Here is a 16,249-nt window from a genome sequence, read left to right as displayed (position 1 = left end):
AAAGGGCCAAACAAACTTAAGAGAGGGAAATGATAATAAGAAAGCATCTGGCTGCTCTAAATAAGTTCAAGTCTACCAACCGCATGCAATGCACAATAGGAGACTTGGACAAATAGTAAATCTATTCTCATTAATATCTGGGAAGCCCTAGAGTAGAAGAGAGGTATTAAATATTAAAGGCATATAGAGACAGAAAGAAGATTAGTGGTTGTTTAGAACTGAGAAGGATGGGAGGTAGGGGAATGACAGCTAAAGGATAAAAGATTTCTTTCTTTTATCCTGAGGTGATAAAACTATTCTAGAACTGACTGTAGTGATGGTCCCACATATCACTGAATATACTAAAAACCATTGAATGGTATACTTCAAATGGGTGAATTGCATGACATAGAAATTATATTTCAATAAAGCTGTTATAAAAAAGATTCAAACAGATAGTTGTCCCATTTTTCAAAAAGGGAAATAAAGGAAATTATATCAGTTATAGACTGGACAGCCAAGCAAAAGTCAATGATTGATTAGTAGTGGTATATAACTACTTCAAAAGAAGTAACAATTACCAAGAGCAGGTAAAAGTTCATTGAGAAATACTATTTCCTTCCATGAATAAAAACAACAAAGAACAATAGCAATAAATCAGAAAAATGCAACCAGACACAGTATATGAAGATTTCAAAATGGCATTTTAGAAAATGTTTCTAATAATAACATCCTTGTGAATAAGATGATGAATTGGAAACAGCTGGATAACTGTGATAGTCAGACACGTAATTTCTGCAATATGCTCAAAAGTTGCTAATGAATTAATCCAGCTATTACAAAGATATCCTGAGCAAAACTGGGAAGTGAAGCCCACAAGTGAAAAGTCAGAACAAGGAAGAAAAAAGCAATCACAGCAATCACTAGTAGACCAGGAAGAGCAACCACATTTCACCTTTGAAATTTAATAGGGAGAAACATGAAGTACTATACTTAATTCTCCATAATCAAAAGAAAAAATATAAAGACTGGGTGAGATGGGAACTGTAAGGCAGGCCTGTAACAAAGAAAGACAACGGGAGTCAGATGGGGACGTAATTTCTGAACAGGGTTTTACTGTCTACAGTTAAGAGATGACATGCCTCAGCTCCTCTCAGAGGATTTGATCAGACGTGCAGTACTGTGTGCTAGGTGGCTTATGTAGTAGTGTGTGCTAGGTCACTTTCAAAGTGTGTTCAGAGATAAACAGCCAAGATTAAAAAAGAAACTCAAGACCATCTATGAAAAGAATGAGAAAAACCAGAGATGCTTAGACCAGTGAAGAGACAATCTGTACAGAGGATGAAATTGTTTAAAAGGCAAAACACTACAAAAACATCCATCCATGGGTAAGTGGAATAATTCAGTTACCATTTCCAGTTTTCCCATATTTAGCTTTATACTCACTCACTGAACAGATATATTCTGAGTACCTACTCTTGTCCACACTCTTCTAGGTGCTGAGAGTTCTGCCTGGATAAACCTCTGCCACCCCTGCTAGAGGCCTAATCATGTGAGACATGCTTAGTCATACTCCATGCAGTTGAACGAACCACCTTTCTTTGCAGTCACCCAGGCTTGAGAGGTAGGATTAACTGAACTCCTCCCCAAGGAAAAACTAAGGCAACACCACCACTGCCATGGAACTGTGCTCACAGGCCACAAGGGGCACGAGCAGCTCTATCCATGGACAGGATGCCACCAGCAAAACTGTGATGAGCAACACATCAAGTTCCCACTTGGAACAAGAATGGCTACCACAACTTCCTCCCTATTATTATCTAAGTTTAATCTTTGTCTCTGGACCTTTTTTACGTCATTCTTCCTCTCTGAAGGCTCCTTTCCTTCAACAATCCAATTTTTACCCCATCTTTAAGAGTCAGCCTAGGTCTACTCCTCCCCAAAGCCTTCCCAGTTAATTAAAGCTCACAGAAATTGTCCCTCTTTTTAGATTTCAATATATGGGCCACCATCATCATTTGACAAACGGCCACTGCTTTGTGATGTTTGATATTTAACTCTCTGTATGTCTGTTTTGTATTCAAAACACCATTGTAAGCTCCCCAAATAAAGGGCCTAATCCTGAACTTCCATGATTTTTTTTCCCTTGATAATGAACCCAGTAACTCCAACGCACAGAGGCTTGCACATATTTAGATCTCAAAATGTGGTAAATTGTATTATCTGTAGTCAGAAAGTACTGTGCTCATTATATTATATAAACTCTTTTGGACAAACACTATGAAATGTCTTTAGTCAGATGCCTTCCGTTTAGGACTGCCTAAAAGTGTCCCTTACACAATTCACTCCTAGTTTATTTCCTCAACTGAAGAAATCATTCCATTAGAACAATCACAAAAGTATGAATAAGCTTAATGTAAGTTTAAAAAAGTATAACTGTTTATTCTCAAAATGAGTGCAAGTTATATATCTTTATAAAGACTTATCTTTGCAATCATTAGAAAATAGAATTAGAAACATGTTAATACCCTCTAGATAGTTTCAAAAACTTTCTGCTCAACGCACTATCCTCATCATAAAGTGATCAGTGAATACTGCCATCACTTAAAGAGGTGGGAGTGGGGTAGGGAGAAGTGATATAAATTTTATATTCAATATGATTAAAGTCAGAGTGTCAAAGCATAATGGGAACAATTTCCTCTCTGTGCTAATGCTACAGTTTTCTAAATGTCAGCCTGACGGAGAACAAAAAGCAGAAGATGAGATCAAGCTGAATAAAATTCTTCTCAAACGCTTATCTTTTTAAAACTCCTTTTGTAAATTAAATGACAGGAAATCATATAATCTAAATTTTAGAAGCCATTCTTTTGATACAATTTAATAAAGTTGAGGAAAATCACCCTGTAGATATATATATATATATCCCTTTTAAACAATGTTTTAATACAGAACAATTTAAAGCCCCTAATATTTAGTCTTTGATATTCACATATTCATGAATAAATCTTGATTTCATCTATACTTAGGAAACCAAAAATGTTCACTTACATTTTTGTGATTAACACATTTCATAAGAACTAGCTCTCTGTAGGCCCGCTTGGCATGAGTCTGATTCTGAAATGGTCGGCTTAGCTTCTTGATTGCAACATTTCTTTCAAGAATGGCATCATAAGCTGCACTGTAATAAGAAATTCAAAAACACAAAAAAAAACTTAAAGCAAAAATCTGTAAACTGAATTCATGAAACAGTCATATACATTTCTCACTTTCTCCAAAGACAAGTAACTGGATCCCTTCCAAGTCTATGACGCTCAACATGTGTCTTCTATATCTATTACAACATATATTTTTTTGCAACTATTTCCTAAAATGCTAATGGATCCAAATAGACAGTGGACTATGCCAACAGAGACCCTGCATGTTCGTTGTGTTGCCTCAAAGATCCACCTAGTACATCGTGGGCACTCAATGTACAAATGCATAATAATTATTTAGCTCCACTAGATAGCCTAAAGCCTAAATAAATCCTTAACCTTGTACTTCCATCAAGAAAAGGTAGGATAAAGAATGCATACGAGGCTGGGTGCAGTGGCTCACGCCTGTAATCCCAGCACTTTGGGAGGTCAAGGTGGGTGGATCACGAGGTCAGGAGATCGAGACCATCCTGGCCAACACAGTGAAACTCCGCCTCTACTAAAATACAAAAAAATTAGCTGGGTGTGATGGTGCACACCTGTAGTCCCAGCTACTTAAGAGGCTAAGGCAAGGGAATCACTTGAACCTGGGAGGCGGAAGTTGCAGTGAGCCAAGATCGCACCACCGCACTCCAGCCTGGTAGACTCCCTCAAAAAAAAAAAAAAAAAAGCATATAAATTCTACTCAAAAGATTTGCTGAATAATTCTATGTAAACACATTACTTCTATCCTTTTGGACACAATAAAATAAATACAGAAGGGCCAGGCGCAGTGGCTCACGCCTGTAATCCCAGCACTTTGGGAGGCCAAGGCGGGTAGATCACGAGATCAGGAGATCGAGACCATCCCGGCTAACATGGTGAAATCCTGTCTCTACTAAAAATACACACACACACACACACAAATTAGCCGGGCGTGGTGGCAGGCACCTGTAGCCCCAGCTACTCCGGAGGCTGAGGCGGGAGAATGGCGTGAACCCGGGAGGCGGAGCTTGCAGTGAGCTGAGATCACGCCACTGCACTCTAGCCTGGGTGACAGAGTGAGACCCTGTCTCAAAAAAAAACAAAGAAACAAAAAAACAAAAAACAAAAAACAAAACCTGAACAGAGAGCTGGCTTTCAGAATCCTAATACTGACTATATAATATGATTTTCTTTAAATTTAATTTATGGTTGGTTAAATGTGGTTGGTTACAATGAGAACAGGCCAGTCAAAACGGCTTACAAAATGACTCCAACTTCTATAATTTTTGATATTGTAAATTACTTCAAGAATGCAGGAAAGAAAATAAATGCCATTCTATCATGCAAATTTATTAAATCTTAATACGTTACCATAATTGCTCTGATTTTTTTTTTTTTTTTTTAGACGGAGTCTCACTCTATCACCCAGGCTGGAGTGCAGTGACACCATCTCAGCTCACCACAACCTCCACCTCCCGGGTTCAAGCTATTCTCCTGCCTCCGCCTCCCAAGTAGCTGGGATTACAGGCATGTGCCACCATGCCCAGCTAATTTTTGTATTTTGAGTACAGACAGGGTTTCACCATGTTGGCCAGGCTGGTCTTGAACTCCTGACCTCATGATCCACCCACCTCGGCCTCCCAAAGTGCGGGGATTATAGGCGTGAGCCACCGCGCCCGGCTTGCTCTGAATTTTTTAGAAAGAAATATAATATTATAGGTCAAACCTCCTTTCTTTTCTCTATTTTCTCAGAGATAAACAACATCCTAAGTTTGGTATTTATGCATGTTTTAATCTTTTGTACATATATATAATCCATAAATATATGGTACTGCTTTGCATATTTTAAGCTACACGTAAATGGTATAATGATGTATATATATATTCTACATCTTGCTTTGAAGCCCAGCACTACATTTCTGAGGTTATCCTTGTTGACACATATGGCTCCAGTTCGTTTAAAATGTTATATAGTATTTCACAGCATGACTGTATCACAATTTTTTATTCTTCTGTTGATAGATTTGATGCTATTTCCAATTTTTGCTGTTATAAATGGTGCTGCAAACACCAATCCTATGCATGACTCCCTGTGCACATGTAAAACAGTTTTTTTAGAACCTAGGAGAAATACTGGATTATAAATACTTAACAGTTTACATTTTGTTTAGAATAGATTCTGAAATTTGTTTCAAGAAGAGGTAATAAAAATATAATTATTCTTGAGTGAGGCTTATAATTCCCCAAAACACTAGTTTATTATTATGCTAATTTAGTGATCTGCAATCAGTATCAGAACTATCCCAAAGAGTGATCTGCATTTCAGTTTATAAAGAATTATGCTGATATAGCCTGAGGTTTTTGTAGAAATTAGCTAATAAATCAATTTTAAACATATGGATGAATTTTGAAACACACACAGTGAGATATTAGCTGACTTCATTCCCCAGTATAGAATAAGATTTCTGAAATTCCAGGGCTTCATTATAGTGTGAAAGTGATGACTAAGTGAAGCTTCTTATTAAACAATTATCTATGGGAATACATGTATACATGAAATTAACAAGCATGCCACTTATTCTTTGCTGATAGAGATATTTGTCTTCAATGGCTATGCCCAAGTATTTAATCATAGTTTATACTTAAAGATGGCAGTGCTAGTTTATAGAGTTGTATCTTATGAATAATACAGGTTATTATCCCAAATCTGAAAATATGAAATCTAAAATGCTGGAGAATCTAAATTTTGGGGGCACTGACATGATGCTCAAAGGAAATGTTCACTGAAGTATTTCTGATTTGAATTTGGAATGCTCAACCAATGCAAACATTCCAAAATCTGACACTTCTGGTCCTAAGCATTTCAGATAAGGGATACTCAACCTTTAATAATAATAATAAAGAAAAGACCATTGATCCTGAAGCAAACAATTTACTGTGGAATAGTTTTCATTTAATTTTTAGTTTTAATTTAATTTTTCAAAGCAAGTTAAATATTTGCCAAGGTATCTAAATTACGAGAGGAGAAAAGGTAGCAGTTAATGATTCTTTGCCTAATTTTTGGAAGTAAACACTTACCATACTATTCCTTGAGCTCCTGAGCCTATAGGTTTTAAATTCTGATATCGTTTCAGGACTGTGAATGTAGAATCTCCAATCTCTACACTATAAAAATTGTTGTCACGCTTGCTTCTGCTCATGATGGCAAGCAATTAATTTAATGGCTTCATCCAAAAATTCACCAAGAAGCTGCAAGATGCAACAAAACATGATGTTAACAAAATGAACTTGTTTTAATCTTAAAATTTGAGTCCTTACTGTTTACTTACTGATAGTGACACAGACTGCTAGATCATGAAAAGAGCTGCTTCATTAAAAAACATAAGAAAAAAAAATACCACAGAGCCTTGATTAGCATATGCCATATGAATGACTGATAGTTTTTTTTTTTAAAAGAAACATAAGGATAAATCATTCCTCCAATCTAGAAGTTACCAGTATTAATACATTAATAACTTACTAGAAGATGAACAAAAGAAAGCAAATAATTAAAATTAAACATGTTTTTACGTCACTCCACAGTTTAAAATTTAAAACCAGTCTTTCTCATGTGCTTATTATAGAGAATAAAAACCTTAATTTTTTGTAAGAAATTTATAAACTTTGATTCAAAAATGGTTAAGTCTCATTTAGTGCCAAGTGGAGGGAACAACAAATGTAAATAAGTGGTACCACAGTGCCTTCACTGTGACAGATCCTCTGACCTGCCAAGGCAAACTCCTGGTGTAACACACATACTGAGATTGTAATGGGTGTAAGGATGAGAAGCAAAACAGAAAGGAGAGAGAGAGAAGTAGTTAGCATATTGGGATACAAAACAAAACAGTACTATTCTATCCTGCCTGAGGCATTAAAAGTACGATTCAACTTCTGACTACCATTCCTTTACTACTTGTAGGATTAAAAATCAAGACAGTCTTTTTCTACCCATGTGAATACTGGTTATTAACAAACTTATTATCCATCCTTACTAGACAAAAGAGACTATTCCAAAATGTATGCAAAGCAGCTTTAACCTATTCCTCGCCTCCTCAATAAGTCATGAAACCAATTAGGTCTAAAGTTATTGTTTTTTGTGGTTTTAAGATAATGCTAACTCCCAAGAAACCCTGATATGACTTACAATACAAAGAATTAATTCAGCAGATATTAATTGCCTACTAGGCAGTCTGCATGTCCTGGGGCCAGATCACAAACTAGGTAAGAAGGTGAGCCACTGGAGAGAGCATGAGAATGCCTTGACCTGATCCTTGGCTGCGACATGTAGATTGTACTGCAGGAGAAAGGGGGAGCAAGAGTGGAATATGAACTTTTGAGAGACTATTATAATGACTCAGATGAAAGAGAAACAATGAAGAGTCTTAGGCCTAAAGGAGTTAAAAATAAACAAAACTAAACAGGAAACTCCAAACTATGTAAGCTGTAAAACCGAGGACAAATAAACTAGAAACAAATGAGGAATTAGACTTGGATACATTTTAAAAGGTCCAGAGAAACATTTCTAAAATCACTAACTGGACTAGTCATGTAGTGCTCCAGGGAAGACTGTCTGAAATGACAAGACTCATAAATTCTTCTTAAGTGGACAGCCCATAATAAAGAAAGGAGCTTTGGTAATGATTTAAACACTGAGCTATGTTCACACAATGCTCACATACAGGGATTGTTCATCCTAATCATTTTCCTACCATAACCTGAATTCCCTCTTACCTACTACAGTAGTGAAATAAGGAAGAAGAGAAGTGGGAAGAGTGGAAGAGGAGTGTTGGCTGTCACGCCCTTTATTAATTATTCTACACATTTATCCTGGAAACTGGGTCAGCGGGGGACATGGAAACAGTAATAGTGATCTCTGATAATCTGCAAATATGAGCAGAGGCTGAGCACAAAGTTGATGGTGTTTTCACCTTTGGGAAGGTTAAACCTTCCACCCAAGCATTCAAACTACCTGCAGATTAGGATTCCTAACCTTACTTGGAGGAGTCATATGTCTCTCTCAAAAAGATTAAGATAATCAGGAGACAAAGGGGTACTCTGGTGCTTCACAGGAGGTAACATATTGTTACCAAAGCAGGTAACAAAACACTGTGTTTCAGAGTTTCTCCACTTGCTGGAAAAAAAGAAAAAGCTTGAGTAGATCCAGGAACATGCATGCAGTAGGGCAGGTTTCCTTTTCTGCTAAAAGAATAACAGCAAGGAAAAGCTCCTTTCTGTTGTCACAACAGGGTGGCCCGGCCACAGGAGTGGGATTCACGGTGACAAGAAATCTGAACAAAGGCTATGGCAGGTAGATGAGCATGGATAGTCACAACTCCCCAGGAGCGGGCAGAGGCAGGCAGACAGGCTCCAAGGTTAAGCAGGCAGCCCCAGCTAGTAGTACCCTTGGCAGAAGCCACAGCTGCCACTTACAAGAACAGAAGACACACAATTCTCTACTCACTTATACTCAGTCATGCAATATTCAAACCTGATTTAAGCACCATGCTACGTACTGTTAACAAGATGGTAATCAGCATCTGGCTCCTCACAGTGTTGCAGCTAGGACAGAAAAAGAGACCTTAAGCTGATGGCTACCTGCCTGACTGAAACTACAGCTGTGGTAAGGACAATGAAGGAAAGCGGCAGGATGTCAAAGAAGCCTATGCCAGTCTGGGCTCAGGAACAGATACTCCTGACAACATGACGTTTAAGCAAGATCTGAACACTGAATATGAGTCAACCAGACAGGGAGAGGAGAGAGCTTTCTAGGCAGAAAAAAACAAAGCGAATGCAAAGGACCTAAAAATTGTACCAACTGTACAATTTGATGAGTTTCGATTAATGTATACAATTACGTAACCATCATCAGGAAAATCATGATATAAAACATTCCCATTACTTCAATACATTCCCTATATGGTCAATCTCCACTCTCTACCCCTTGCCCCCCAACTCCTAGCAACCACTGAATTGGTTATTGTGCCTTTTCTAGATCTGCATATAAATGAAATCACACAGCATGTAATTTTTGTTTGGCGTCTTTCATTTGCTCTAATGATTTTGAGATTCATCCATGCTGGAGTCCTTTTACTAGGGAATAAATTTCATTGTGTGGATGTACCACTTGGACATTTCAACTGTTTACAGTTTTAGGGTTATTATAAATGATGCTGGTATGAATTTCACTTTTTCTTCATTCATCTTGGGTTAATTATCTAGGAGTGGAATTGCTGAGCCCTACATTTTTAAGAAATTGTCAAACTGTCTTGCAAACAGGCCATATCATTTTTCATTTGCACCAGCAACATGTGAGAGGTCCAGTTGTTCCACATTCTTCGGATTGCCATTTAATTTTATCTATACTAGTGGGTGTACAGTGGTATTTCATGGTGGTTTACATTTACATTTCCTAATAACTAATGAAGGTGAGCACCTTTTCATGGGCTTATATGCCATTTATGTAATTATTTTTGGTGAAAGAGCTATTCAGTTCTTTTCCCTATTGTAAAAATACGGCTGTCTTCTTAAGAGTTTTAAGACTATACATTCTAGATACACATCCTTTGTCAGATGTTTTGCAACTATTTTTTCCCAGTCTGTGGCTTGCCTTTCCATTTTCTTAACAGTGTCTTTTTATTTTGAAATAATTTCAGACTCACATAGAAGTTACAAAAATATTACAGTTTCTGGGTACCTTTCACCCAGCAACAACATCTGACAAACCATAGTACAACTATCCAAATGAGGAAACTAACACTGGTATAAAACTATTAATCAAACTAGAAACTTTCCTCAGATTTTACCAGTTTTTACCAGTTTTTACATGCCCTGTGTGTGTATAGTTCTATACAAATTTATCACATACTTTATATTAGTATAACCTCCACTACAATCAGAATACTGAACTATTCCGGCCTGGTACAGTGGCTCACTCCTGCAATCCTAGCACTTTGGGAGGCTGAGGAGGGCAGATCACTTGAGGTCAGGAGTTCAATACCAGCCTGGCTAACATGGTGAAACCCTGTCTGTACTAAAAACACAAAAATTAGCTGGGCGTGGTGGCATATGCCTGTAGTCCCAGCTACTTGGGAGGCTGAGGCAGGAGAATTGCTTGAACCCTGGAGACGAAGGTTGCAGTGAGCCAAGATCGTACCACTGCACTCCAGCCTGGGTGACAGAATGAGACTCTGTCTCAAAAAAAGAAAAAAAGAATACTGAACTATTCCATCACCTCAAAGAAACATCTTCATGCCATCCCTTTATAATCACATACTCCTCCCAAGTCTATCTGCGGCAACTACTAATCTGTTCTTTGTCACTATCATTTTTTTCATTTAAAAAGTTATAGGTTAGTAGTAGTGGCTCATATCTATAATCCTGGCACTTTGGAAGGCCAAGACAGAAGGACTCCTTGAGCCCAGGAGTTCGAGACCAGCCTAGGCAACATAGAGAGACCCCCATCTCTATAAAAAATGAAAGAAAAAAAAATCTGCCACAGTAGTAGTGCACACCTATAGTCCTAGCTATTTGGGAGGCTGAGGCAGAAGGATCACTTCAGCCCAGGAGTCAGAGGCTACAGTGAGCTATGATAGCACTACTGCATGCTATCCTGGGCAACAGAGTGAGACTGTCTCAAAAAAAAAAAAGTTATACAAATTAAAATTACCATAAGTAATCTTTTAAATCTTTTGAAATCTGAGGAAAGTTTCTAGTTTGGTTAATAGTTTTATGCCAGTGTTAGTTTCCTCATTTTGATAGTTGTACTATGGTTTGTCAAATGCTGTTGCTGGGTGAAAGGTACCCAGAAACTGTAATATTTTGTAACTTCTATGTGAGCCTAAAATTATTTCAAAATAAAAAGACACTGTTAAGAAAATGGAAAGGCAAGCCACAGACTGGGAAAAAATAGTTGCAAAACATCTGACAAAGGATGTGTATCTGGAATGTATATAGGCTTAAAACTCATAAGAAGACAGCCGTATTTTTATAATAGGGAAAAGAACTGAATAGCTATTTCACTCAGTATAATGCCCTTAAGATTCTCCAAGGTGTTGGTATATCAATAGCTTGCTCTTTTTCTAACTGAATATTATTCATTGTATGAATGTATGACAATTTGTTATCTACTCACCTCTTGCTGGCTATGACAAAGCTGTTCTAAGGCTTTGTGTACATGTTTTTGTGTGAATATAAGTTTTCAATTCTTTAGGGTAAATATCCAGGAGTAAGATATGGTAACTCCATGTTCAATTTTATAAGAAACCGGCAAACTGTTTTCCAGAGTGCTGTATCATTTTGCACTTCCACCAGCAATGTGTGAAAGATCTAGTTCCTCTACATTCTTACCAACTCTTCGTTTTGCCAGTACTTTTTATTTTAGCCATTCTAGTACGTGTGTCATATCTCATCATGGCTTTAAATTTGCATTTTCCTAGTAGCTAATCATGTTGAGCATCTTTTCATGTGCTTCTTTGTCATCTATATACTCTTTGGTGAAGTGTCTGTTCAGTGTTTTACTCATTTTCTAATTGCATTGTCTTATTTCCTACTGTTGAGTTTAGAGACTTTTAAAATATATTCTGGATACACATTCTTTATCAGACATGCGATTTCCAAGTATTTTCTTCCAGTCCGTGGCTTGCCTTTTTATGCTCTTAACAGTGTCTTTCACAGAGTAAAAGTTTTTAATTTTGATGAAGCCCAAGTCATTATTTTTTTCTCCTTTATGGATTTGGTACAAGAAATGTTTACCTGGCCCTAGATCAAAAAGATCTTCTCTTTTGTTTCCTTATAAAAGTTTTATAGTTCACACTTTACATTTAGATCTATGATAACTGTTGTATAAGAGTTTTAAGTCAAAGTTTATTTCTTTGGTTATTATCTAATTATTCTAATACCATTTGTTGCAAAAAGCATCATTTCTCCCCACTGAATTACTTTTGCATCTTTGTCAAACTTCAGTTGGCTCTACTTGTACGGGTCTACTTCTGGACTTTTAATTCTGTTTCACTGATCTGTCTTTTGATCAATACCACAGTGTCCTGAGTATAATGCTGTATGTTAAGTCTTAGTTAGAATCAACTGGTGTGATTTTTTTCAGCTCTATTCTTACTCAAAATTGTTTCCAGTTACTCATAATTCTATATACATTTTAGAAAAAATTTGTCCATGTCTACAAAAAATAATGCTAAGATTTTGATAGGAATTGTGTTAACAGTGATTTTTGAAGATCAAAAGTTTTTAATTTGGATGATGTACAGCTGGTTTATTTTTTCTTTCATAGTTTGGTTCTGTATGTCTAAGAAATCATTGCCCACTTAAAGGTTAAGATTCATTGTTTTGCATTCAGATGTCCAACTGTCCAAAAATCATTTGTTAAAAAGATTACCAGTTTCCTCCACTGAATTGCCTTAGCAGTTTTGCTGAAAATAAGATAAAATATATGTTTCTGGGCCTATTTCTGAACTATTTTCTATACCATTAATAATATGTTTATCCTTCGGCCAATACCACACTGTCTTGAGTAATGTAGCTTTCTAGTAAGTGTGAAAATCAGGCAATTTAAGTCATTAAACTTTGTTCTTTTTTAAAATTGTCAGCTATTCTAGGTCCTTTGTATTTTTATATAAATATCAGAACTAAGCTTGTCAATTTTTACAAAAAAGGCCTGTAAAGATATTGACTAGAATTGCATTGATGGTATACATCAATTTGGGGAGAAATGGTATTATAGTAATTTTGAGTTTTTTGATTCATGGACATGACACTTGTTCCCATAGGCCTGTATAATTTCTAATATACAGGCTTTACATAATTTTGTTTAACTTCTCCATAAGCATTAAGATTTTGAATGCTAATATTTTTATTTTAATTTGTTTGTATTTAAATTTCCAATTACCCATTACTAGTATGTAGAAATGCAATGAATTTTTGTATAATGATTTTGTAATAGGCTCACTTATTCGTCTTAGTAGGCTTTTTTTGTGTATTGGGATTTTCTGTATACAAAAGCAATTTATTTCTTCATTTCCAATTTGAATGCCTTTGAATTCTTTTTCTTGCTCCACTGCCCTAACTATAATTTCCATACAATGCCGAATAGAAGTGGTGCCTGTTCATGATCTTAAGAGAGAAAGCATTCAGTCTTTCATCACTAAGCATGAATATATTATAGGATTTTACTAGTTGTCCTTTGACAGACAGGTTGAGAAAGTTCCCTTTAAATCCTAGTTTGAGAGTTTTTATCATTAATGGTACTAATTCTGTTAAATGACTTTTCTGAATATACTGAAATAATCATATAGTTTTCTTTCTTAGTTGGTTCATATGGCGAATTACACTGATTTTCAAACGTTAAACCACCCTTGCATTCATGGAATAAATCCCGCTTGGTCATAAAATATTATCCTTTTTATGTATTGATTCAGCTAGCTAAAATTTCATTGAAGATTTTTCCATCTATTTTATAAGGAATACTGGACTGTAGTTTTCTTTCATATTAGAGTAATGCGGACATAAAATGAGTTGCAAAGTGTTCCCTCTTATTTTCAGAAAGAGTGTATGGAAATGATACTCATCTTTAAATGTTTCATAGACTATCTCAGTGAAGTCTTCTATGATGAGTTGTTTTCTTTTTGAGGGAATGTTTTAATTATAAATCTACATTCTCTTATAAACATAGGGCTGTTTGGCAACTATTTCTTCTTAAACAGGCTTTGTTAGTTTGTGTTTTTCAAGGAAATTGCTCATTTAATAATCTAAGTTGTCCAATTTAATGTCTACAGAATCTATACTCATCTCTCCTCTTTCATTCCTATTAATCTCATTTGTGTCTTCTTTTTTCTAATCAGTCTGGCTAGAATTTTATCACTATTAGTGATCTTTTCAAAAAAACAAGATTTTAATTTCTCTTACTTTTCTCTAATGTTTTACACTTTTATATTTCAATGCTTCCTATTTTATCTTTATTTTCTTCTCATTGCTTGTTTTGGAGCTATTCTTTCTTTTAGTTTCTTAAAATGCAATCTTAAAAGTACTGATTTGAGAACTGCTTTTTATAATATAAGCATTTAAGCATCATTGCAAGCTTCATCTGACAACTTCATATCCATATTCAACAATAAAGCAGACACTTTAAAAAAATCTTACTTTACATGGGGTCCTGTTCCAAGTGCTTTGTAAATACTATTTTAATACTGAAAACAACCCTAGGAGGGTTTTCTATTTGTTTACAGCTAGAGGGTAAATCTAGTCCGTGGTATTACATCCCATATTCACATTTTGTCTGATGTTTCCTTATGTTAGGAAAGGTACTACATTTTTTCCATCTTACAGATTATGAAACTGAATCTTAGAATGATTAATTGACTATGGTTACAATGTAAGCGGTAGAGAATTTGAGTCCTTCAAATTTTGGACTACAATGAGTCCAAAAAAATAATCTTGAAGATAAAGAGAATATGGAGGAAGAGAAGTTGTAAGTCTTAAACCTGTTGAGTCTGAGATAACTTTAAGACATTCAAATGGAAATATCAATTTGGTATCTAGATACAGAACTGGATCCCAGATGAGTAGTCTCGGTGAAAGATAAATGTAGGAGTTGTCATTGTTACTGGAGCAATGAGAGACAAGTTATTCAAGAGTAGTCGTTAAGTAAAAAGACACCTAAGATTCAGCTTTATAACAACCACATTTAATGAGCAACTGGAGAAAGATGAGCTGACAAGGAAGCCACAGAAGATGCAGCCAGAGACCTAGACAGAAAACAAGAACATACTGGAGAAGCCAAAGGAAGAGAGTGTTTTAAAGAACAAAATGGCTAATAGCATTGATTGTAACAGAGGTGTCAAATAAGCCATTTGAGTAGAGCGAACGCAGTAGAAGCTAGATTAAAATGAGCTGCCATGTAACTGGGAAATTTATAAGGAAACTGGATATAGCTACTTCTTTAGAGAAGTTTAACAAAGAAGACCAAAGATGAAATAGATAAAGAGGAGTAAATGGTCAAGGGAGGATAATTAGATTATATATTATATATGACATAGCATAGTATAACACATATAACATAGAGACAACCTGAACATGTTTATATGCTAACAAAAAGGATCCAATAAAGAGAGGAAGAGTGAGAATGGGGGAATGAGAAAGAAAATAGGTTTCTCAGATAGCATATTATTTCCAAAAAGGAAGAAAAGAATGGGATCCAGAGCACATGTGTGGCCATACGGATGGAGATATTAGTGTGTCACTATCATAAAAAAGTATCATCAAAAGACTGAGACAAAGTGCAATTTCCAAGTGTGATATTATATATCTATTACATATTAGATAATAACATATATATAATTCTATGTATTGTATATATAGGGAACATATATATAGGTTTTCATCCACAGCTCCCGGCTCTTAACTCCCATATACCTTGTTACAGACTTTGGTTATGATGTTGGGGTGCTCCAGGCCTCAGAAAACAGAATCTCTCTCTCTGATTTTCCCATCCTCCTTTCACCAGCTCAAGCCAAGAGTCTAATCTTCCCCTGCCTTTCTGACTGCAGGTCATAAGACTCTCATTTCAGAAGTGGTCCTGTCCCACACCCTTGAGAAAGGAATGCTGCACAGAAAGGCTAAGAAGAATTTGGACAGACAGGCTTGTGGGTTTCTCCACTCGGCCTGTTAGTATTAGATTATACCCTTTTTGTCCAATCCCATTTCCACATGGTTGTCAATCATGCCTATCCAATAAATCTCCATGAAAGGCTCAAGAGGACAGGGTTCAGGGAACTTTCGGATAGCTGAACACGTGGAGGATTCTGGAAGATGGCGTGCCCTGGGAAGGTCTGGAAGCTCTGTGTTCCTTCTCCCATACCTTACCCTATGCATCTCATTATCTGCATCCTTTGTAATATCCTTTATAATAAACTGGTAAAGGTGTTTCCCTCAGTTTTGTAAAGCTGCTCTAGCAAATTAATCTAACCCAAAGAGAGGGGCATGGGAACCTCAACTTGGAGCCAGTCAGAAGTTCCAGACTTGAGACTGGTATCTGGTGGCGGTGGGAAGGGACTGGGCCCTCGACC

The 16,249-nt window shown here is 36.3% G+C and overlaps 1 protein-coding gene across 26 annotated transcripts in view; it reads right to left on the bottom strand.

Moving 5' to 3' along the window:
* Window positions 1–16,249, bottom strand: part of MAPK8 (mitogen-activated protein kinase 8) — a 127,968-nt gene that overhangs the window by 28,733 nt on the left and 82,986 nt on the right. For 25 of the 26 annotated variants that reach the window (XM_034930517.3, XM_063607373.1, XM_034930511.3 and 22 more), the window contains 2 exons: window positions 6,216–6,386; window positions 3,028–3,157 (listed from right to left, as the gene is read on the bottom strand). In XM_034930517.3, the coding sequence (XP_034786408.1) occupies window positions 3,028–3,157; window positions 6,216–6,337 (252 nt within the window). In that variant the 5' untranslated portion in view covers window positions 6,338–6,386. Of the gene's footprint in view, window positions 1–3,027; window positions 3,158–6,215; window positions 6,387–8,689; window positions 8,828–16,249 lie in introns of those variants that run through there. The other variant, XM_034930508.3, reaches the window with a different exon arrangement.

This window comes from Pan paniscus, chromosome 8, assembly GCF_029289425.2.
Source record: "Pan paniscus chromosome 8, NHGRI_mPanPan1-v2.0_pri, whole genome shotgun sequence".
Taxonomy (NCBI): domain Eukaryota; kingdom Metazoa; phylum Chordata; class Mammalia; order Primates; family Hominidae; genus Pan; species Pan paniscus.
Note: the sequence above shows the minus strand (reverse complement) of the source record. Positions and strands in the feature narration are given on the sequence as shown.